The 23,285-nt window shown below is 39.0% G+C and overlaps 1 protein-coding gene across 1 annotated transcript in view; it reads left to right on the forward strand.

Annotated features, from left to right (window-relative positions):
- The first annotated feature begins 1,092 nt into the window (after positions 1 to 1,092).
- Positions 1,093 to 23,285, forward strand: part of A2M (alpha-2-macroglobulin) — a 48,364-nt gene continuing 26,171 nt past the window's right edge. The window contains exons 1-15 of the mRNA XM_064285180.1: positions 1,093 to 1,535; positions 4,089 to 4,272; positions 5,390 to 5,549; positions 5,716 to 5,768; positions 8,042 to 8,062; positions 8,342 to 8,510; positions 8,973 to 9,057; positions 10,415 to 10,535; positions 13,869 to 13,983; positions 14,136 to 14,245; positions 16,886 to 17,047; positions 18,674 to 18,901; positions 19,122 to 19,185; positions 21,696 to 21,838; positions 22,707 to 22,856. Of these exons, the coding sequence (XP_064141250.1) occupies positions 1,459 to 1,535; positions 4,089 to 4,272; positions 5,390 to 5,549; positions 5,716 to 5,768; positions 8,042 to 8,062; positions 8,342 to 8,510; positions 8,973 to 9,057; positions 10,415 to 10,535; positions 13,869 to 13,983; positions 14,136 to 14,245; positions 16,886 to 17,047; positions 18,674 to 18,901; positions 19,122 to 19,185; positions 21,696 to 21,838; positions 22,707 to 22,856 (1,842 nt within the window). The 5' untranslated portion in view covers positions 1,093 to 1,458. The remainder of the gene's footprint in view (positions 1,536 to 4,088; positions 4,273 to 5,389; positions 5,550 to 5,715; positions 5,769 to 8,041; positions 8,063 to 8,341; positions 8,511 to 8,972; positions 9,058 to 10,414; positions 10,536 to 13,868; positions 13,984 to 14,135; positions 14,246 to 16,885; positions 17,048 to 18,673; positions 18,902 to 19,121; positions 19,186 to 21,695; positions 21,839 to 22,706; positions 22,857 to 23,285) is intronic.

The following is a 23,285-nucleotide window of genomic DNA, read 5'->3' on the forward strand; positions in this document are numbered from 1 at the left end:
GGATCCATCACCAGGAAGGATCAATCGCTGGAGGAGAACATCATGTTTGGTGAAGTAGGGTGCTATCGAGGGTAAGGGAGAGTCTCAGAGAGGCGGATTGGCATAATAGCCACAACAGTGGCACTCAAACACGCTGGCAATCATGAAGATGAAGCACAACCAGGCAACGTTTTATTCTCTGGTACACCAAGGCCCCAAATCTGGATTATGTGCGCCTAGGAGCCCTGGTGGTGCAGTGGTTAAAAGCTTGGCTGCGAACCAAAAGGTCGGCAATTCAAATATACCAGTTGCTCCTTGGAAACCCTATGGAGCAGTTCTACTCTGTCCTATGGGGTCACTATGAGTCGGAATCAACTTGATAGCAATAGGTTTTTTTTTTTTTGTTTAATGCTCCCAGAGTGCCCTGAACTTCTCAGATGATGTTTGGCTACTGTATTTTTATTGCTTATTTGTCTGTTTTCACCCCCACAAGGATGTAAGAAATTTTAGTGCAGATCTGTTAATTGACCATCCTATCTCCAGAATTTTGCATATTGCCTAGTCCTACCAGGCTCAATAAATGCTTATAAAACAACTGAATAGATGAATGAGTGAATGGATGAATGAATAAATGAAATAGTCTGTATAATTCAAAGATTGGAGAGGAGTAGAAGATTCAGAAGGTAGTAAGGAAATGTGTTTGTATAGTCGATGGCAAAGGCAATTGGAATCTTTGTTAGGCCCAACAGGACAAAACTCATTTTTTGAGATCTTGCTACTTTTATCGTTGCACTTTTTTTTTTTTTTAGTTACTTCATATACAAACTAGTTTCTATTCCCATTCATCTAGGGCATGGCTCCTCATCCGCAATCCAGTAATAGCTCTACAGTAAAAGTCTATTAGTTTAATAAGGTGTTACTTCAACCCAGAAGCATTATCATTTCTGCAGAGGATTCCTGAATTCTGAAGCACCCTCAACATTTAAGTTAGGCATAGCTAATGGAGAACTTGCAGGCACAGTGACTTGTAGTGAGATGTCACTTTGAGCTGGCCATTGTTGCTCAAGCTGCAGCCTCCATTGTCAACTATGCAAGCAAGAGATGTGAATAGAGCCATAAAAGGCACTGGGAGGAGGTGGGGAAGGAAGGTTTGGAAAGGCCCTGATTAGCTGCTTTGCAGTAAAACTCAGAGACAGTGAGTGCTAACAGGAATGTGGATTTTATCCCTCCAGGAATTCTATTTAGCCTGCCAGGAATTAACCTTGACTGTAATTAGGCCATCACTGAGAGCAGTGACCCTTTCAGAAAATGTTTGGAAACCTCAACTTTGTTTAGAGACCTTGTGTGGGTGGAACTTCCTGTTTACACAGAGAGTGCCTCATAAAGTCCAGTTGCTCCGATGTGCTTTGGGGACCAGACTGAGTGCAGGGAGTAGGGTACGAAACAATCTGGTCTCCTCAGGTCCCTTCTCCCTGCAGCATGGCGAAGAAGAAGCTTCTTCATCCAAGTCTTATTCTCCTCCTCCTGGTCTCCCTGCCCACAGTCTCTGGAAACCCGTGAGTTCCACGCAGTTTGAATTTTGTCTTTTCCTTTATTTCATGTTTTCCTTTTGTATCATTCGTCTTTTCTATGAAACTGCCACTTTCTTTTCTCTGATGTCTCTTCCAGCCATGAGGTTTTGTAACGATGTATTAATTCTTCTCTTATTCATAACTTTCCCTCCGACTCTCTGGACCTCTGAATCTCTACATTTCCTCTAAATTCCTTTTTAAGATGCATCGGAAATTGATACTTTTAAAGGAATCCATTTCCAGATCCTCGCATATATAAAATTCATTTTGATCTGCTTAAGGCTATGCTGTTTACCCTTTCTTACTTCCCTTTTCCGAATTGTCCATCTTCCACTTTATGAAAGACAAGCCTCTCCCTCCATCAGATCTTAAACTATGGAGCATTGCCCTGGGGTAGAAAAACCTCTAGCGTGCCAAATAAAGAACAATTAGAAATACCGGTGTTGATGTTGGGAAAGTGAAGGGGTTCTAATAACAAGGGAGAAAATCCTTTTTCAGGTCAGGTGGTGACAAATTCTTTGTTTCAACGTATTTAAAGAAATCATCTCATAGATGATTAAAAATTACTTTACGGGGCACTGGGTGATTCTCGGCATATAAGGCAGAGGAAGTTGCAAGATGTGGATGACAATATAACTGTGTTACCTCTCATTTATTTACTTATTTCCGTGAGCAATTTTTCTCCGTACTTACATCTGCACAAGTCAGAATTAAGAACAGAATTAATGTTAGATCTCGTTGCATTCTTGCAATAAGAAATATTCATTTCTGGATACATAAATTGACTGGGAAAAAAACCCAGCTTATTATTATCATTAAAGATGTACTTCAAAAGAACATCTTTATTATATCTAATAAGTATGAATCAGAATTTGTAATATATTTATTTTGTTTTGATCAATTGTATACTGAGTTAAAAATAATTCTGAAGAAAATTTTTAACGCTTAAAATGATATACCAAAACCAAACCCACTGCCGTCGAGTTGGTTCTGACTCATAGCGACCCTATAGGGCAGAGTAGGACTGCCTGATAGAGTTTCCAAGGAGTGCCTGGAGGATTCGAACTGCTGACCTCTTGGTTAGCAGCTGTAGCACTTAACCGCTATGCCACCAGGGTTTTCTAAAATGATATCGTCACATTAAATTTAGAAGAAGACTTAAAGTTGAATGTATATACCCACATATAATATTGTATATATGTATGTGTGTATGTTATGCATATATACTTGCTAAAAAAGAAATAAGAGTGACTCATAAAATATTTTGAAGCATAAAATCTTAGGATAAAGTTCTGTGCAGTAAGTGGTGTAGAAATTCAAGTTCGAGGAGGAAAAAAGGGAAGAAGTTCCTGAGATTAAAAAAAGAACTTAAAATATTTTAAAATAGATTGTATCGGGCATCCTATCACTATGGTATTTAAGATTTTATGAGGATCTTATAAAATAGTAATAGAAGCTTTAATTTAAATGTCGCAAGAAATAATATCTTTTGCTATTATTTAAACTTGAGATTACCAAAGAGAACTTTCCTTGAAAATATGAAAGGAGTGCACAATGCCAAAAAATTATTTTAGGAGTTCTGAGAGCAAGAATATTTGAAAACTACAGGGTCAATCTTATGTTATCCATGAGGGTATTGGGAAAGCTTCTGCCTTGTTCGTGAGTTACTAAGATCCAAACTTCAGTCACTAGAGGACCATTCTTTGGGGGAAGCTATTGTCTAGCCAGGAGCTGACAGGCAAATATTTAAATGCAAACATTCATGGTTAGGTAATACGCTAAGACTTGGTTAGTTGTTTACCACAACTGAGACTTTAAACTCTGAAGTAATGACTCACTCTCTTTGAACCTCAGATTCCTTATCTGTAAAATGAAAGGAAATACTTGCCATATCATTTTCACAAGGTTGTCAGATATATATCTTCTACCTCCTGTATATATAAATATATATACCTCAATATATGTCAAAATCTCTCTGTACAGATAGGTAGATAGATAATGAAAGTTCTGTAGATTGACTGGTTTTGTAGTAGCCACACACGTGTGAGCTTTCTTTTTAGAGTCAGATTAAACATAACTGACATTTAAAATTTGAAGTCAGATGCTTACATATTGGGGTACCTTAAAGTGAGGCATTTAATATTTTTTAATATTTTTAAAGCCCACCTCAAGTGGAATGTTCACTGCATGGCAGTGCTGATGGAAAGGGGAAAGCATTCTCATGCATGCCACTTAACAGAAGAGATTAATTTCATTTTCATCTTGATGTAAAACTAATGATGGTAACAGTAATTGTTACGAAAAACCAAAAAAACAAAACAAACCTGTCACCGTGGAGTCTATTAGGACAGGGTAGAACTGCCCCAGAGGTTTTCCAAGGAGCAGCTGGTGGGTTCGAACTGCTGACCTTTTGGTTAGCAGCCTAGCTCTTAACCGCTGTACCACCACAGGTCCTTATGGAAGAATAGTGCTGTTGACAAGAATGTCTCTCTTCTAACTGAACTTGTCCCCTCCCCCCACCCCCCGCCACCTTCCCAGGCAGTATATGGTCCTGGTCCCTTCCCTGCTCCACACTGAGACCCCTCAGAAGGGCTGCCTCCTCCTGAGCCACCTGAATGAGACCGTGACTGTGAGTGCTTCCTTGGAGTCTATCAGGGGAAACAGGAGCCTCTTCACTGACCTCACGGCAGAAAACGACTTATTCCAGTGTGTCTCCTTCACTGTGAGTACCGCTGTTTGATTTAATATACTCAGTCCTATTAGTCAGGCCCTTAGGGATCTAGTGTTCAGTCAAGCTAAGGCTTTGAGAGGCCAATACGGACTTCAGGAAGCAATCTAAATGTTGCAAGTAAGTATAGCAATTAAGGAATGATGCATGAATTTCCAACCATGGGAGGCAGAAATATTTATAGGCATAATAAAAATCAATTTAACCCTGAGCCTGCATACATGTAGAGATAGCTATATAGAATTATACACACACAACGTAACACAGTCAATATACAATGTTTTGTAAACCAGGATGTTTACAAAAGGCTTGCGTTTGATTCTCTACGGTTTCACAGCAGTCACCATTTTATATGAAGCATAAAAACAACCCTAGCCTTAAACTACATATCCCAAATCTACAGCTCACAAAATTTTTGTTGACGTTTCTGTCATTACCTTTCCTTCCCCCTGTGTATCGCAAACCTAATTTAAAAAAAGAACAAAAAATCAACTTAATAATCAAAACTCCTATTTGCAAACAAACAAACAAAAACCAGTATGTGTTAGACAAAGATAGGATGTGACTTAAAAGCAAATTAGAAAAATCATTAATAAAGCAGATTAGGTCAAGACTCAACATGAGTTGTGGGTTGATAAGAACACACCATCTCACATTCTAAGAGCGAAAATTGTAGAAATTACCCTGAGCCAGTGTTCCATATTGCTTCAGAGTTACCCACATGGGATATTTACAGCCTAGCTCCAACAAAAATATTGTAATTTTCTTTCTTGTAGTCTTAAAACATACATCTGCCCTGCCCTTTTATCATGTCACATCAACTTGGAAAATTTCAGCATAAAGTTGAATCAATACTGTATTGGTTGGGCTATATGGAGATGCGGTTCTCATTCATAGCCTTTCTTACTGATGTATTTCCCTCCACCTTATGTTCTGTTCCCCAATTTGTAAAATGGAGAATTAATTCATATCCATGCAAGCTTTCCCTGGTGAGAACAAGGGAGAGAAGTTAAGTAAAAAAGGGTAAGATCTCAGGGAAGAAGTGGAGTGGGAAATGGGAAAGGAGACTTGCGAGGCTGAATGGGTTCTCAGGATCTGTCTCACATTTCAGGTCCCAAAATCTTCAGCCGATGAAGAGGTAATGTTCCTCTCTGTCCAAGTGAAAGGACCAACCCAAGAATTCAAGAAGAGGACCACAGTGGTGGTTAGGAATGAAGAGAGTCTAGTCTTCGTCCAGACAGACAAACCTATCTACAAACCAGGGCAGACAGGTATGAAGAGGCCCATAGTCAGGACAATTTCAAAAAGAAAAAGCTTCCTCACGCGCATATTTCCCAGCCAAAGTTCCTATAATTCTGGCGCCTTAATATCTTGTTTCACTGTCCTATAGGCCTGATTTAGGGTTTCTGGTTCTCATGGAAAATATTTCTGTTTCAGTAAAGTTTCGTGTGGTCTCATTGGATGAAAATTTTCACCCCGTGAATGAATTGGTGAGTCTCCTATTATCTACATAAAATCATTATTATCTGTATAAACAGGCTGGGAGCCTGTTTTTGGTGCTAGGGGAAGGAACAGGAAAAGAATCTAGTATCACTGACAATAATTTTTGGCATCACAATAGCACAAGATCCTCGTGCAAAAATTATTCAGGATCAAGAGTGGAATTAATTCTTTCTATCTTGATACTGGAAACCCTGGTGGCGTAGTGGTTAAATGCTACGGCTGCTAACCAAGAAGTTGGCAGTTCAGATCCGCTGGGTGCTCCTTGGGAACTCTATGGGGCAGTTCTACTCTGTCCTCTAGGGTCACTATGAGTCGGAATCTACTCAACGGCAGTGGATTTGGTTTTTTTTTTTTTTTTTTAATCTTCATACCAGGAGCCTGGTGGCTCAGTAATTAAAATGGTCAACTGCTAACCAAAAGGTCAGAGGTTCGAACCCACCAGCCACTCCTCAGGAGAAAGATGTGGCAGGCTGTTTCTGTAAGGATTTACAGCCTTAGAAACCCTGTGGGGCAGTTCTACTCTGTCCTCACAGGGTCGCTGTGAGTCGAAATCAACTCAGTGACAATGGGTGTTCTTAATACTGGTTACTCAGTCAGTTGTCACACAATAAAACTTACTCTTTAGGTTGTTTTCTATTAGTCAAATTGGAAGTATATATAATGAAAGCCCTGGCAGCACAAGGATTAAGCACTGGGCTGCTAACAGAAGGGTTGGTGGTTCAAACCCAACTAGCACCTCCGTGGAAGAAAGACCCAACAATCTGCTTCTGTAAAAGATTACAGCCATGAAAACCCTCTGGGGGCAGTTGTGCTCTGTCACATGGGGTCACTATGAGTCAAAATCATCTCTGCAGCACCTAACAACAACATATTAGATAACAGACCCAGCAAACCCATCAAGGTGCTTTTGTTCAAATAACTTCTCAAAGATTTAGACTTTTCCTAAATGCACCTACCAAAATCTCCATTATGAGGTGAGATGAGGATAACCAACATTAGCTCCTAAAGACTGACACTTCATATTTATGATAAGGAACAACTCTTTCTGTTGTAATGCAGACATTAAACCAAAATCTTAATTTTTCCCTCCCAAATCTCTCCTTCACCATGCTTTCTTATCTCAACAAGATGGAATTCTTTTCTTCTAGCTCCCGAGACAAAATATTATGGCACAATTCTTGTTTCTTCTCTTTTTCTTACACCCACATCGACTTTATCAGAAAAAGCGTGTTGGCTAGACATATATCCAGACTCCATCTTAACACTTAGTCCTAGCCAACATCATCTCTAAACAAGATTATTACAATAACCTTGAAACTGTTCTTCCTACTTCTACTTTCACTCCTCTGTCTAAAGTCAGACACCTCATCCAACACTGTATCCGCTTAAACTGGCTTTATTTTTCTTCATGGCACTTACCACCACCTGGTATAGTGACAGATATCCTAACTAGCTGCCGCGGAGCCTGTTCCAACGCACGGTGATCCCATGTGTGTCAGAGTAGAACTGTGCTTCATAGGGTTTTCAAGGACTGATTTTTTGGAAGTAGATCATCAGACCTTTCTTCCAAAGTGCCTCTGGGTGGACTCGAACTACTTACCTTTTGGTTAGTTGCCAAGGGCTTAACCATTTGCACCACCTAGGGACTCCAGATATAGATAAGGGCATAGATGTATTTGTGTTTTTTACTTCTCTGTCCATCCTTATTAAATGTAAGCTCCATGAGAGCAGATATTTTGTTCTTTTGTACACTGCTATATTCCCAGTACATAGAATAACAGCACATGAGAAGCACTCAATAAATATTAGTTTTAAAAAGTGAATATACATTGATAGAGGAGCTATTCCCATGCCTCCTCATTCCTAGAACTGTCTAAGAATTCTTTGTTCCATCTTAATAAAGGGATCTGATCACGGTTACTCGTAGTTCAGTTAATATTTAACTCTCAATCTGTAAATTGCATAGCAAAGGAATGTTCTTCACTGGGATGCTATAAGCCCTTAGGTAATGTCAGTAAATTCCATTCCTAATGAATGTCAGTGCACACATATATTTGTTGCTGATGACCTAGTAAGTTCTTAACGTCATTTATTAATTACTCAATTTGGATTAATTAAAAGTTCTGAGAAATTTAACCTAGTCTTCCTGTGTTTTACTACAGATTGATTTATTCTACATTAAAGCTGTTTTGCGTATAAGTCCGAGTTGAGAATATTTGAGAACAATTCTAAACTCTTTTCTTTCTCTCTTGTCTTTCAGATTCCTCTAGTATACCTTCAGGTAAGCAGCATGAAACATTTCATAATGTAAAAGAAAGCAATTAAATTTAAGGAAATGTTTTTATTTGAGATGTTTGTCCAATATCCCAGAAACTTCACTAAGGGAGAAGCCTTCAAACTCTTACATAGGGCTGAGGGATTATAACTCTTCTCCCCTCCCCAGCACCCACCGCCACCCCACTTGTCGTTTTTGTGAATAACATAGCAGTTTTCATAGATTTCCTATATTATCTGTAATGCTCACAGGCTATTTTATAAAATATAAATTATTTATCCATAGGACTCCAAAGAAAATCGCATCACACAATGGCGGAATCTCCATTTAGAGAGCGGCCTCACGCAGTTGTCTTTCCCCCTCTCATCAGAGCCTGTTCTCGGCTCCTACAATGTAGTGGTACAGAAGGAATCAGGCAGAAGAATAGAGCACCCCTTCACCGTGGAGGAATTTGGTATGGATTATGGGAAACCAGGCTACATGTTTTCTTCGTATTTAAACTTCTAGGACCTAGGATTTGAGTTTGTTTGGAGTCCTTCCATCTCCCATGGGCAAGAGTGAGTTTGGAGTAGAACCAATTATATCTAACTCCAACAAGGGCCATTGATGTTTTGTGAACAGGACTTCATATATACCTTGGTTAATTTTTGTAACAATTTTTAATCTCCCCCAAAAATGTAAACATCCTTGTTTTAGTGATGTCGTCCATAATTCTTAAGGTTATAGTCATCTGTCATAGTCCTTCAGCCAGAATCTCCCAGAATCTCCATTAGAAAATAAGGTGCATTCGTTGGAAAGTAGAGCTACATTTTTAGAGCCCTGAAATATCATCAGGGAATTGTTACAGAGAAGGTGAAAATATTAATTTTCCACAAGTTCGAAACCAATCACCAAATTCCTTGATCTCCATCAACAGTGCTTCCCAAGTTTGAAGTGAGAGTGACAATGCCAAAGATAATCACTATATTCGAAAAAGAGGTGACTGTGTCAGTGTGTGGCATGTAAGTTGATTGGTTTTTGTTGTTTTTAAATCTTTTGGGGGGAATTATTTAAAGGAGATTTACCATCTGGTATATTTTGGCTGGTTTCTCTTAACAGCAGTAACGGCACAAATACTTTAAGTATTTGGGAACACCCGCACCTCTAGAACTTCCTTCTTGTGTTGCTTTTCTATTTTTTCTTATTTTCTTTCATGTCCTTACTAGCATTACTGTCATGGGGTGGGGAACTGTTCCTAGAAAGGATATGCTATTAGTATTCATTCTGAAAGTGACAAAGCTAGCCACACACAAAAATGGGACAGTGTTGAAGGGTAGTGACTTTCCCTTCACCAAAAATAATCAATATATATTAGGAAGATAATTAACACAAGGATGCAGAGGGAATTCAGTCATCAAACAGATTATTTAACTTACCTAGCTTTAGATTCAGAATTTGTAGAGATAGGCATATAATCCAAATCTCATCTACTCATATGTCTACCTAAGGCATGCCACATACCATTCTGCATTGCCATGTTTGCTGTGGAGACTGAAATTTTCTCTCAGTATGATCCCTTCCAACCTTGAGATCCCATGTTTCCAAGATCCTATGCTGTCATCCCCAGCTGCCCAGCAGTAGCACTAGCAGAAAGAGTAAGGAGGCTGAAGAAACCAGTCCTACTTAAGGACCACATATGTAGGACACCTAGCTATTTAGCTGGGCCCCTGCCCTAGTGCCATCTCAGAGCAATGGCCACCAAGTTTATCAGCCCATGTAACTCGTGAGCCAAAGCTCTTGCAAACAGAGATACGGAGGACCTTTAAGATAGGGAAGGAGATGAAAACTCTTGAAAACACAGCAATCATCAATAACGTATTGATGGCACAATCCCATTTTTGTAAAAAGTAAAAGCGTATAAAGATAGAAATGGCTACTCATGGGGACAGGCTGATGAGAGGAGAAATACCATAGTATTAATAATTTGTATTCCTAGGTAGAACTGAGGGTGGTAGCTTCTTCTCTTTATTTTCTTGATATTTTTGTTTGTTTGTTTTGTTTTTCCTCTTAAGAATCATGCTGCTACTGCAATAATAAAAATATTTTTAAGGATGAAATGGAAAAGAAAAAATTTAAGGTAAAAAGGCATGATAAAAGAAGAATGTAGTGATTTCAGCATGTTGCACTGGAGAGTTCTAAAAGAGAAGGGTCTTCACTCAGTTCACTGTGCCCTCAACACTGTGTGAGCCCTCAACACTGCAGGGATTAGAGGGAAGTATAGAGAATGAATATACTGTAGGTAAAGAGGAAATATAAATAGGTAGAAAATGGGGATATTCGATGTCTGCTTTGGTTCATTTGGTAATGTTCTCATGACAGATACACCTATGGGAAGCCCGTCCCTGGAAAAGTAAGTGTGAGCATATGCAGAAGTTATAGCAACCCTTCTAACTGCTTTGGTGAAGAGTCGCAGGCACTCTGTGAGAAATTCAGTGAGCAGGTAGGTGGAAAACTGTTCGTTCTAGGGGCTAACCATAGAGAATTGTTGACAAGCAGTGAGTTGCAACATGGAACTCAGGAAGAGAATAATCTGGAAGAGAACTCTATGCTAGCTATTGTGATTTTTTTTTTTAAATCAGTGACTTAGCACAATAAGAATTACTTATTTCTTATAATCATCCAATTATAAGAAATAAGTAAGTAATTGTGGTTGTTCTTGATCAGCCAAGCACCCAAAATGATGGAAGTTCAGCCATCTCCAATACTTGACACCCAAAGCCTCCTTGGTTGTCCACTTCTATGGAGGAAGGAGAAGAAACATACAACGCTTAACCACCTTGGCTAGGAGGGGGTCAGTTTTCTCTTTCGATGCACAAGAACCTGTCACTTGGCCCCATCCAGGTGCCAAAGAGCTAGAAAACAGTCCTTCAATGGGTAGCCATTTCCCAGGCACAGGTGTATTCTGAGGGAAGGAGAGCCAGGCTTTGGTGAAGAGTTAGCTGCCCGCTAGAGTAAGCTTATCCAGATATTTTTTTTACATCATTCCTATCTCATTCATTCTAGGGAACTTCAAATATTGAGGAATACAATTTTTAGCCAGATATTGTAGTGAAATGAAACAATAATTAGTCCCTAGAGAATATTTTTTGCATCCTCATCATAGAAAATCCCTAGGTAATGTTGTCAAGAAGTTCCTGGGTAGCACAAATGCTTAACAAACCAGCTTGACTATTAACTGAAAGGTGGGAGGTTCAAGTCCACCCAGAGGTACCTTGAAAGAAAGGCCTGGCAATCTGCTTTCAAAAACTCAGCCATTATTCTTTAATGAGATGGAGAAACAAGTCATCAACTTCATATGGAAGGGAAAAAGGCCCCGGATAAATAAGGCATTACTGAAAAAGAAGAACAAAGTGGGAGGCCTTACTTTACCTGATTTTAGAACCTATTATATCTCCACAGTAGTCAAAACAGCCTGGTACTGGTACAACAACAGATACATGGACCAGTGGAACAGAATTGAGAATCCAGACATAAGTCCATCCACATAGGAGCAGTTGATATTTGACAAAGGCCCCAAAACAGTTAAATGGGGAAAAGACAGTCTTTTTAACAACTGGTGCTGCATAACTGGATATCCATCTGCAAAAAAAATGAAACAAGACCCATACCTCACTTCATGCACAAAAATGAGCTCAAAATGGATCAATGACCTAAATATAAAATCTAAAACGATAAAGATCATGGAAGAAAAAATAGGGACAACGTCAGGAGCCCTAATACGTGGCATAAACAGGATACAAAACATTATTAAGAATGCAGAACAAAAACTAGATAACTGGGAGCTCCTAAAAATCAAACACCTATGCTCATTCAAAGACTTCACCAAAAGAATAAAAAGACTACCTACAGACTGGGAAAAAGTTTTAAGCTATGACATTTCTGATCAGTGCCTGATCTCTAAAATCTACATGATACTGCAAAAACTCAAATACAAAAAGACAAATAACCCAATTAAAAAGTGGGCAAAAGATATGAATAGACACTTCACTAAAGAAGACATTCAGGTAGCTAACAGATACATGAGGAAATGTTCACGATCATTAGCCATTAGAGAAATGCAGATCAAAACTACAATGAGATTTCACCTCACTCCAACAAGACTGGCATTAATCCAAAAAACACAAAATAATAAATGTTGGAGAGGCTGTGGAGAGATTGGAACACTTATACACTGCTGGTGGGAATGTAAAATGGTACAACCACTCTGGAAATCAATTTGGTGCTTCCTTAAAAAGCTAGAAATAGAACTACCATAAGATCCAGCAACCCCACTCCTTGGAATATACCCTAGAGAAATAAGAGCCTTTACACGAACAGATATATGCACACCCATGTTTATTGCAGCAGTGTTTACAATAGCAAAAAGATGGAAGCAACCAAGGTGCCCATCAACGGATGAATGGATAAATAAATTATGGTATATTCACACAATGGAATACTACGCATCGATAAAGAACAGTGAGGAATCTGTAAAACATTTCATAACATGGAGGAACCTGGAAGGCATTATGCTGAGTGAAATTAGTTGCAAAAGGACAAATATTGTATAAGACCACTATTATAAGAACTTGAGAAATAGTTTAAACTGAGAAGAAAACATTCTTTTGTGGTTACAAGAGGAGGGAGGGAGGGAGTATTCACTAATTAGATGGTAGATAAGAACTACTTTAGGTGAAGGGAAAGACAGCACACAATACAGGGGAGGTCAGCACAACTGGACTAAACCAAAAGCAAAGAAGTTTCCTGAATAAACTGAATGCTTCGAAGACCAGCGTAGTAGGGGCAGGGGTCTGGGGACCATGGTTTCAGGGGACATCTAAGTCAATTGGCATAATAAAATCTATTGAGAAAACATTCTGCGTCCCGCTTTGAAGAGTGGTGTCTGGGGTCTTAAACACTAGCAAGCACCCATCTAAGATGCATCAATTGGTCTCAACCCACCTGGATCAAAGGAGCATGAAGAACACCAAGGACATGAGGCAATTACAAGCCCAAGAGACAGAAAGGGCACATCAACCAGAGACTACATCAGCCTGAGACCAGAAGAACTAGATGTTGCCTGGCTACAACCGATGACTGCCCTGACAGGGAACACAACAGAGAACCCCTGAGGGAGCAGGAGAGCAATGGGATGCAGACCCCAAATTCTTATAAGACCAGACTTAATGGTCTGAGACTAGAAGGACCCCAGTGGTCATGGCCCACAGACCTTCTGTTGGCCCAGGACAGGAACCATTCCCGAAGCCAACTCTTCAGACATGGATTGGACTGGACAATGGGTTGGAGAGGGATGCTGGTGAGGAGTGAGCTTCTTGGATCAGGTGGACACTTGAGACTATGTTAGCATCTTCTGCCTGGAGGGGAGATGAGAGGGTGGAGGGGGTTAGAAGCTAGCAAAATGGACACAAAAAGAGAGAGTGGAGGGAGAGAGCAGACTGTCTCATTAGGGGGAGAGTAATTGGGAATGTGTAGCAAGGTATATAAGGTATATATGTTTTGTTTCTGGGTTTTAGCAAGGCATATATGGGTTTTTGTGTGAGAGACTGATGTGATTTGTAAACTTTCACTTAAAGCACAATAAAAATTACTTAAAAAAAAAATAACTCAGTCATTGAAAACCTTATGAGGCACAGTTCTACTCTGAAACATGTGGGGCCACCATAAGCTGAAGTCAAATCAATGGTAACTGGTTTTTTTTATGTTGTCAAAAAAAAAAAATACTACTTATATGTCCATTATAATATGTATGATTTTTTTGTATTTTACTTCTCAGCTAAATAGCAATGGCTGCTTTTCTCGGCAAGTAAGTACCAAGATCTTCCAGATGAAGAGGCAAGGGTATGAAATGAAACTTCAGTTAGAGGCCAAGATCAAAGAAGAAGGAACAGGTTGGTGTACACCATAGGTATGGGAGAAAAACAGTGGACATTGATTTGTTTCCTTTGCCAAAGTATGAATTGAAAGAGAGAAGCTAGTACAAGAGATTCTGGGAGGTCATCTTTCCCAAAAAGAACTTATTTTTTTCTTTCTTTTTTTTTAGAGGTAGAATTAACTGGAACTGGGTCCAGTGACATTACAAGCACCATAACCAAACTGTCATTTGTGAAAGTGGATTCAAACTTTAGACAAGGGGTCCCCTTTTTTGGACAGGTAGAGTATTTTACAGTTCACAGATCAAATCATGTACTATAATTTAATAATCTCAACATAAAATCATGCTAAAATCATGCCTGGTTTAATGTTACCTGTTTATTAATACAAGCAAAGATATAAAACCATGTAAAAATAGTTCATTCCTCTGTAGATTTGTATATGAAATCTATAAAATTATTCTAAAGTACTATCAAAATTAGAAGGTTTGTGTTTTGTTTTGTTTTGGTTTGGTTTGGTTTGGTTTTTACTTCTAGAACAGTGTTGTATGATGTCTTTCAACCTCCTTTTCATGGTTTACCAGGCGGTTTCGGTTTTTATGACATTTTCTTGTCAAATAACAAAATCCATGGTTGCCATTTACATTATCTTTCTAACACTAACTCTCTTAGTTATCTAGTGGTGCTATAACAGAAAAGGCACAAGTGGGTAGCTTTAACAAACAGAAATTTATTTTCTCACAGTTTTAAGAGGCTAGAAGTCCAAATGCAAGGCTGTAGCTCTGGGGGAAGTCTGTCTCTCTGTCTGCTCTTGGGGAAGGTCCTTGTGTCTTTTCAGCTTCTATTCCTCAGTTCCTTGGTGATCTTCATGTGGTGTGGCATGGAGCTTCCCCCATCTCTGCTTGCTTCTTCTGTGCCTGATCTGCTCTTTTTATATCTCAAAAAGCAATTGGCTTAAGATACACCCTACCTTACGCTAATACTGCCTCATGAACATAACAAAGAAAACTTATTCTCATTTGGGGTTATAACCGCAGGTATAGTGGTTAGGATTTACAATACATATTTTGGGGGGACACAATCCAGTCCATAACACTAACTTTGTATGGAAATGGCAGGGTAGGTGGCTTTAATTTTTATTTTTAAGCATTCAAGACTCTACTACACCTAGTGTTTCTTTCATGGATATAATATTTGCATTATTTTCTCTATAATAATATCTTTTAAAAGCTGTAAACACAGGAATAAAATACTGCTTTTTAAGGTTCCCAGATTTAATAATTATAGATATTCTCGTGAATCTACAAAATATCTTCTATTGTGACTTTCCTGTTGTGAGCAGATGTACAAATGGGTCTGAAACCAAAATTCTGAAATGGCAGTTGTACATACCTTAATGTGTAATTACTGTGTGAAGTGTTCTTAACGGAAATACTACAGGAATTCAGCTATGGAAGGTGTAAAAGATAGAGGGGCTAATCTCAACAAAGGAGTGGTGGACTACATTTTAGAATGTTTTGATTGCACTGTGACGGTGAAAGTGTTCAGACACTTTGGCTTCTCCCTAAAATGAAAAGTGTAGTCCATTTTTAATTTCTTAGAGGCATATTATCCTTTTCAAATATTTTATTACTGCTAAGTAACTATCCTTTAAAAACCAAACCTGTTGCTGTCAAGTTGATCCCAACTCATAGCAACTTGGAAATCCTGGTGGCATAGCGGTTAAGTGCTACAGCCACTAACCAAAAGGTCGGCAACTCAAATCCACCAGGCACTCCTTGAAAACTCTATTGGCCAGTTCTACTCTGTCCTAAAGCGTTGCTATGAGTTTGAATCAACTCAACGGCAATGGTTTTTTTTTTTGTTTTGTTTTTAAAGTAACTATCCTATTAGTTGTAAGATTCTCTCACCTCAAGAGAAAGAATCAGAATATTGTGTCTATCCTTGTCCTTGTACATGCAGCAAACTTAGGCTTTTTTAAGCAATCATAAATACTGAGCCAAGTCTGCTTATTGTGCTTCCTTCTGCCAAAAGCAGCTTACATTGCAAAAAGGTTCACCATCTTTCACAATCTGAACCAAGAAACTCATCTGCTGAGTTCAATATTAGTAGTAATTTGGCATTAGGCCTTTATTTAATATTGAGCGCCTCTTTTCAGTTTTACATTTTTCACATGGTAAGTACCTCATAAAACCTACCTGCCTTCTAAAAGGTTGATAATCTAAGATAAGAAGCAGTTGTCATGTATAAAACAACTAGAGAAGCCCACAGCATAATGTATTATCTATTGCTTACTTGTGCATTTATTATATTTCAGAACATGAATCCATAAGAAGTTAATGTTCTGCCACAAAATAAGTGGTTTGGTGCTCAAATAAATTTGGCTAATGATTTAAAAAGTTTTTGTTACTGTATGACTCTTGTGCTCTGTGACTCTACAAAAATTATACATAATAAACAGCATTTTCAAAATACCCACAGAACATTTTGTCAGGCCACCCTTATTATCACCCTCCTCACTCTCTATCACTGCTTTATTTTTCTTCTTAGGTTTGATTATTACTAAATAGATGATACCAGAAAAAACCAAACTTGTTACCAACGAGTCAATTCTAACTCATAGCGACCCTGTAAGACAGAGTAGAACTGCCCCATAGGGTTTCCAAGGAGCACCTGGGGGCTTCGACTGCCTACGTGTGTGTATCTATGCACATTATACATTACTTATTTAGCATCTATGTCTTTCACTAGACTGTAAGCTCTCTGATGATAGTGACTTTGTTCTCTTCCCTGCTATTGTCCCAGTGCCTAGAATTGTGCCTTACCCATAGGAAGCACGCTATAGTATTTGTAGTAAAATGAGTGTTTGATCCCTGTTGAGCATTATCCATATAACTAATCCATAGGTTTTAATCTTCAGGTGCGCCTAGTGGATGGGAAAGATGTCCCCATGCCAGATAAACTCATCATCATCCGATCAGATGAAGCTGATTATGACTTCAATGCTACCACTGATAAGCATGGCCTGGTGCAGTTCTCCATCAACACCACCAACATTATGGATACCACCCTCACCGTCAGAGTAAGTTTAGAAAGAAGTTACCAAAGACGTGAAGTAACCTTGGAAACAAGGTTGCAACTTAAAAGTGATGAAATTTCCAAATTATATTTAGTCCTAAGGAAAGAAAAAACTAGAAATTGGAAGCCAACTTAAGATCAACTTTGCAAAAAGTTATAAAGACGCAATATAGGGTAGTGAGTAAAAGTGAGGGTTCTAGAATCAAATAAACTGCATAAAAATCCTGGTTCAACCCTATGTTAAGGGCAAATAACTAAAACTGTCTGTGTTTCATTTCCTTATCTGTTTTTGCCTCTTGGGGTTGTTATGAGGCTCAAATGATAGGATATACATTAAAGTACTTAGTAACTTAAATATTACTATAAAAACTCATTTTCACATCATTAGCATTTAGTTTCAAAAAGAATATACTCCACAAACTATTGTTTTTATTTTTCTCATGATATTTGAATTATCTCCAGACGGCCTATTTATGCCCATACAATTTTCTTTGTATAACACAGAAGACCTGTATACATCAGTGTGGATGTAGATACACATATGTAGATATGTGGATACCCTTAATAGAAATTGCATAATAATGGTGATAGAAATCTCCTGTCTCTTAGAAGTTTTCATGTTGGTGTAAAGGAGGGATAAAGAATATATTTTATTTACTCTGCTTTAAATAGATGGAATAAAAGCCCCTACCTCTAATAACTCAAAATTGAATGTTCACTCATTTATTCAATCAAGAAGTAGGCCTTGAGTGCTTTCTATGTGCTAGGTAGGCACTGTGCTATACCTGACAGTAAAAATGTTGTTTTTAAGGGCTCCCTCATCTTGATGATCATATATGTGTTACCACTAAAACATGTAATATATGTTACCACAAAAACATGTATAGAGATATGAACAACTTGTTTTGCTGGCACAATGATTCACTCATGCTACTTGGAGGTGTATGGATAAGGGTAGAAGAAGTTTGGAAAGAGCTAAGGAAGAACTTCTCCATGGAAATATAAACCAAACATGACCTTTGAGGCTTAAGAGTCCAGAACCACAGGAAACATTAACAATAATCGACCCACTATGGCCCAAGAGATGTAGACTTCAGCGTATTCACCAAGTCAACTCTTTGAGCCAATGCTATTTACAGAAAATTTCTCAGGCCACTGAGGACTATTTTATTTATTCATAATACCCATTTGAGACAACTCATTGTAAAAGAAGCAATTACTTTCCGAAGATCAATTCTTCAGTTTCTGGAGGTTATTTACTCTCCTCAATGAGAAAAATTTCATAGTTCCAGTGTCTCTGCATAGATAAAGTAGCCTAAGAAATGTCAAACAAGCTAATCAGAGCAAAGGATGCCTCATTTTACACTCTCTGGACTATAAATTCCAACCCAAGAGCCTCTGCAGGGTAAAGACACAAACCTTGCTTTTATCTGATATTAACCAAAAATAAGGTCCCCTTCTCTCTCACTTTTGACTGTGGAGCAGGAGATTTCTAGTCACTCTTTAAGGTAAGACAACAAACTTTTGTAGTTTTATGAGAACATTGATTCTTTATGACATATAATCTATAAAATAATACTCCTTTTCTAATTCACTAGGTGAAAAAAAAAAATTTTTTTTTTTTTTTCAGGTGAAACACAAGGATAATGGTCCCTGTTATGGCTACCAATGGCTGTCAGGAGAAAACAGAGAAGCACAACACACCGCTAATCGTGTATTCTCCTTAAGCAAGAGCTTTGTCCGCCTTGAGCCCATGGCTCATACCCTACCCTGTGGTCAAACTCAGAAGGTTGAGACACATTATATTCTGAATAAACAGGTCCTGGGGAATCTAAAGGAGCTCATCTTCTATTACCTGGTGAGAAGAGAGACTCATCTTTAGACAAAAGCTCTCTGTGGGGCAAGGATAATGAAGCACTTTAGACATTATCACTTCGATTTCTTATCCATGTTCCTCTTGAAAGATTGAGCTCTCTTGGGGCTAATTATTACCAGCAGGCACACCACATAGAGGGCAACATTTGGGGTAAGATCTCTGTCAAGCAAATTAAATGCCTTTTTTATATCCTTTTATGCAGATTATGGCAAAGGGAGGCATTGTCCGAACTGGAACTCATGTACTGCCTGTAGATGGTGGAGACAGTGAGTATTCCCATAATCTTCACATTTCTGCCCCACCCTGACACATTTAGCCCTACACTGCAGAAATATCAGGAATATTTTCAAATAAAGAGAAAGACTTTTCATTTAACCTCAATAAAGAGGAAGTTGATGGGGAGAGGGGGCAATGAGTAATGTTTCTTTTTTTCACCTGTTATCAAGTATTTCTTTTCTTTCCTCTCCAAGTTATTTTAAATGTTGATATTGTTTTTTAATCTGTACTTCTGCCAAATTTTTAAGCCATAAATATTCATGGAACTTCTCTTTCTCAAAATGAAAGAGATTTAAGAATTTTTTTAAAGAATGGAGGGAAGGGAAATTAAAATTGGGGGATGTCTTCTATGTACTAGGTTTTGTGCCAGGTCACTTACATCTTTATATCTTATCTCTTCTTTGAAGATAGTTATGATTTATGAAGAGTTAAACTGAGTACTTCCACCATTGAATTGGACGCTCCCTGTGAATATGGAACAATATAAGCCTATGATAGCTTCACCTAGTCAAACACAGTCTAAAAGATAACTTACTAGAAAATGATCAGTGAACTACTTTTTTATTGCTCCTTCATAGCAACACAGAAGTATCGTAATTCTTACAAAAGCGTAATGCAACCTCTGAAAAATTTACGTAGGCATCAAAAATAACTCAAAAGGCCATGTAAGAGGCTTAGGGGGCAGTGAGTCTAAGTCAATAGTGGTAGAACAATTCAGAGAAGGGTGGTGAGAATATTTGCACAACTTGAGGAATGTAACCAATGTCACTGAGTTATACATGTAGAAATGGTCGAAAGGGTATATTTTCACCAAAATAAAAATAAACAATAGTTTCATGAGAAATCCCAGTTACCTGGCTTACTAACATGTTCCGTGCTTCTGTTCTGCCTCCTAGCTCATTGTGTAGTGCCTGGGTTCTTCGGGGTTTGCAAGCAGTCATCCATAGCACAGGGATTGGTGTCTGTTTACCTGAAGCAACAGAAGAGGAAAGAGAGTCAGGAATAGGAGGAGGATATGAAATGTATGACTGGTTGCCTTCATGAGCAATTGCCTCCTTTACTGTGGGACCAGAGGCACTGGATGGTGCCCAGCTACCATTGATGACCATTTTGATCAGGGATTCCATGGAAGAATCCTGGTCAGAGGGGGGAAGGTGCAGGACAGAATTTTGGATTCTCATTGGCTCTGGACTTTTTGGGGCCAAGGAGGGTGAGTGAACCCCTGAGGCTATTTCCCTGACATAGTCTTTGAACCTTGGACCAAGGATTTCCCCTGGAAATCTTGGAACTAAACAGTGGTTTAGCTTGACCACTTGACCAAGGAGGTCTGCCTTGAGCTTTGTGCTCTTTTGAGAACTGTCTGTGTGAGATCAGGTTGACAGCAGCAACTCAGGGGATTAGATGGGAACCTTGCGGGGCAGTGAGTTTGTGTTGGTGAAGGAGGAAGAGCTCAGAGAGGGAAGGTGAGAGTGGTTGCATGGCTCAAGGAATGTGGTCAATGTCACTGGATTGTGCCTGTGGAAGCTGTTGGATTGATGGGTGTTTTTCTGTGTATGTTCTTGGTGACAACAGCAAAATAAATAAAATTTAGAAAAAAATATATAAGTAAATAACTTCTAAAACCCACTGCTGTTGAGTCGATTCCGACTCCTAGCGACCCAATAGGACAAAGTAGAACTGCCTCATAGGGCTTCCAAACCTGTAAGTCTTTACAGAAGCAGACTGTCACATCTTGCTCCCGCGGAGCAGGCTAGTGAGTTCAAATCACCAACCTTTGGGTTAGCAGCCAAGTGTTTAATCACTGCACTACCAGAGCTCCACATAACTTCTAAGAGAGCATGATAATTCTCTTAGGAAGAAAAGAAAAATAGAACATTTGGTTCACAGAAGGTTAGAGAGGATATAAGCATAAATACAATTTTTAAACTGTCATTAAAGTACACATCACAACTTCACGTTCTATTTCCCTTCTCTAGCAGGAGTCCCTAGGTGTTGCAAATGGTTAAGCACTCCACTACTGCCCAAAAGGTTGGTGGTTCAAACCAACCCAGAGACACCTCAGAAGACAGGCCTAGCAATCTGCTTCCAAAAAGTCACAGCCTTAAAAACCCTATGAAGCAGTTCTACTCTGCACACATGGGATCGCCGTGAGTCAGAATCGGCCCAACAACTAAAAACAGTGTAAGGTCTAGACTGAACGGTAGCCAAGCAGACCTCTCCATTCTCTGAGACAGTATCAGCTAAAGCTTAAAGTGGTAAGAAATCCATATATGATCAATGAGGTGAGACAGTGCTCTGACAAAGTTTTTTTCTAAAGCCAGAGTTCTTAGGGGCAGTCATCCATTTATTGCATCTACCGTTTATTATAACTACTATTACAGCTACTAATAGGAACTGTCATTAATCAGACCAGGCTTCTAAAATGACTTGTGCAATAGACTCATTTCAGCTCCGGGGAGATGTCTAACCCATGATCATGTCCTCTCTTTCTGTGTTCCAGTGAAAGGCCATTTTTCCCTGTTAGTCCCTGTGGAGTCAGACATTGCTCCCACCGCTCGATTGCTCATCTATGCCATTTTACCTGATGGAGAAGTGGTTGGGGATTCAGCAAAATATGAGGTTGAAAATTGTCTGGCCAACAAGGTAGGTATTTTACATCATAAAATTTTCAACATTTAAAACTAAAAGTTACTATCAGTATCAATTATTTTATACATGAGGGCATTGAGACCAAAAGGGTTAAATGAATTCCCCAGAGACATTCAGCAAGATAATGGCAGTGTCACACTAAGAATCCAACTAAGAATCTATGTTACCTGATTCCTAGTGCAAAATCCTCATGTATATAGCATTGTCTTTTATCATATGATCCAATTCAGAGTATCTTGTTTCTTCTGTGATGAAATGCTATATATGCCAGTTCTTAAGACTACTAAAGAGCAAAAAAAAAAAGCAGAAGCATCTAAAATAAAAAAAACCACTGCCATCGAGTTGATTCTGACTCATAACGACCCTATAGAATAGATTAGAACTGCCCCATAGGGTTTCCAAGGCTGTAATCATTATAGAAGCAAACGGCCACATCTTTCTCCTGTGGAGCAGCTGGTGGTTTCAAACTGTTGGCCTTGTGTTTAGCAGCCAAGCACTTTAACCAGTGTACCACCAGGGCTCCTTCAAGTGCATCTAGAATCGTTTATATTCCATCTGCAGGTAATGAGCACCTCACCATGAATTAAAGGTCAAAAATAGGCACCTCAAATTAGTAATTTATAACAATAAATATGATGGCTCAAGTGATTGTTGAGAATCAGAGCAAAGTATTGTACTTCGCTTGCTCTTGAAATCTAGACAGAGGGAAGGGGGCAAACATCTCAGGACTGACATGGTGCCAACCACCATAACATCAAAGAAAGTCATCATGCATTGAACGTAAGGGTCACTCGGGATAGAGGGTGAATACATTGTTCAATAAGGAAATGTGTTTTTCTTGCCTTTCCTCCCAATTCCACAGGTGGATTTGAACTTCACCTCAGCACAAAGTCTTCCAGCCTCACACATCTACCTGAAAGTCTCAGCTTCTCCTGAGTCCCTCTGTGCTGTCCGTGTGGTGGACCAAAGTGTGCTGCTCTTGAAGCCCGAGGCTGAGCTTTCCCCATCCTCGGTGAGTTCCTGCCAGCCTCAGGTGTCAGAAAGGGCCATGCAGAGGCTCAGAACAAGAAGAAATACCTACCGCTGGATTCAAAAAACCAAACCAGTTGCCATGGAGTCGATTCCAACTCATGGTAACACCATATGTTTCAAAGTAGAATTGCGGTCATAGGGTTTTCAAGGTTATGACCTTTCAGAGCAGACTGCCACACCTTTCCTCCGAGTTACCTCTAAAAAAAATGGGTTCAAATTGCCAAACTTATGGTTAGTAGTCAACTGCTTGCAGCACCAGGGCCTCCATCTGAGAAGGATAAAAAAATAAAAACAAACCTGTTGCCATCCAGTCTATTCTAACTCATGGTGACTCCATGTGTTACAGAGTAGAACTGCTTCCTGGGGTTTTCTGGGCAGTAGTCTTTATGAAAGCAGATTGCCAAGCCTT

Source organism: Loxodonta africana, chromosome 4, assembly GCF_030014295.1.
Source record: "Loxodonta africana isolate mLoxAfr1 chromosome 4, mLoxAfr1.hap2, whole genome shotgun sequence".
Taxonomy (NCBI): Eukaryota; Metazoa; Chordata; class Mammalia; order Proboscidea; family Elephantidae; genus Loxodonta; species Loxodonta africana.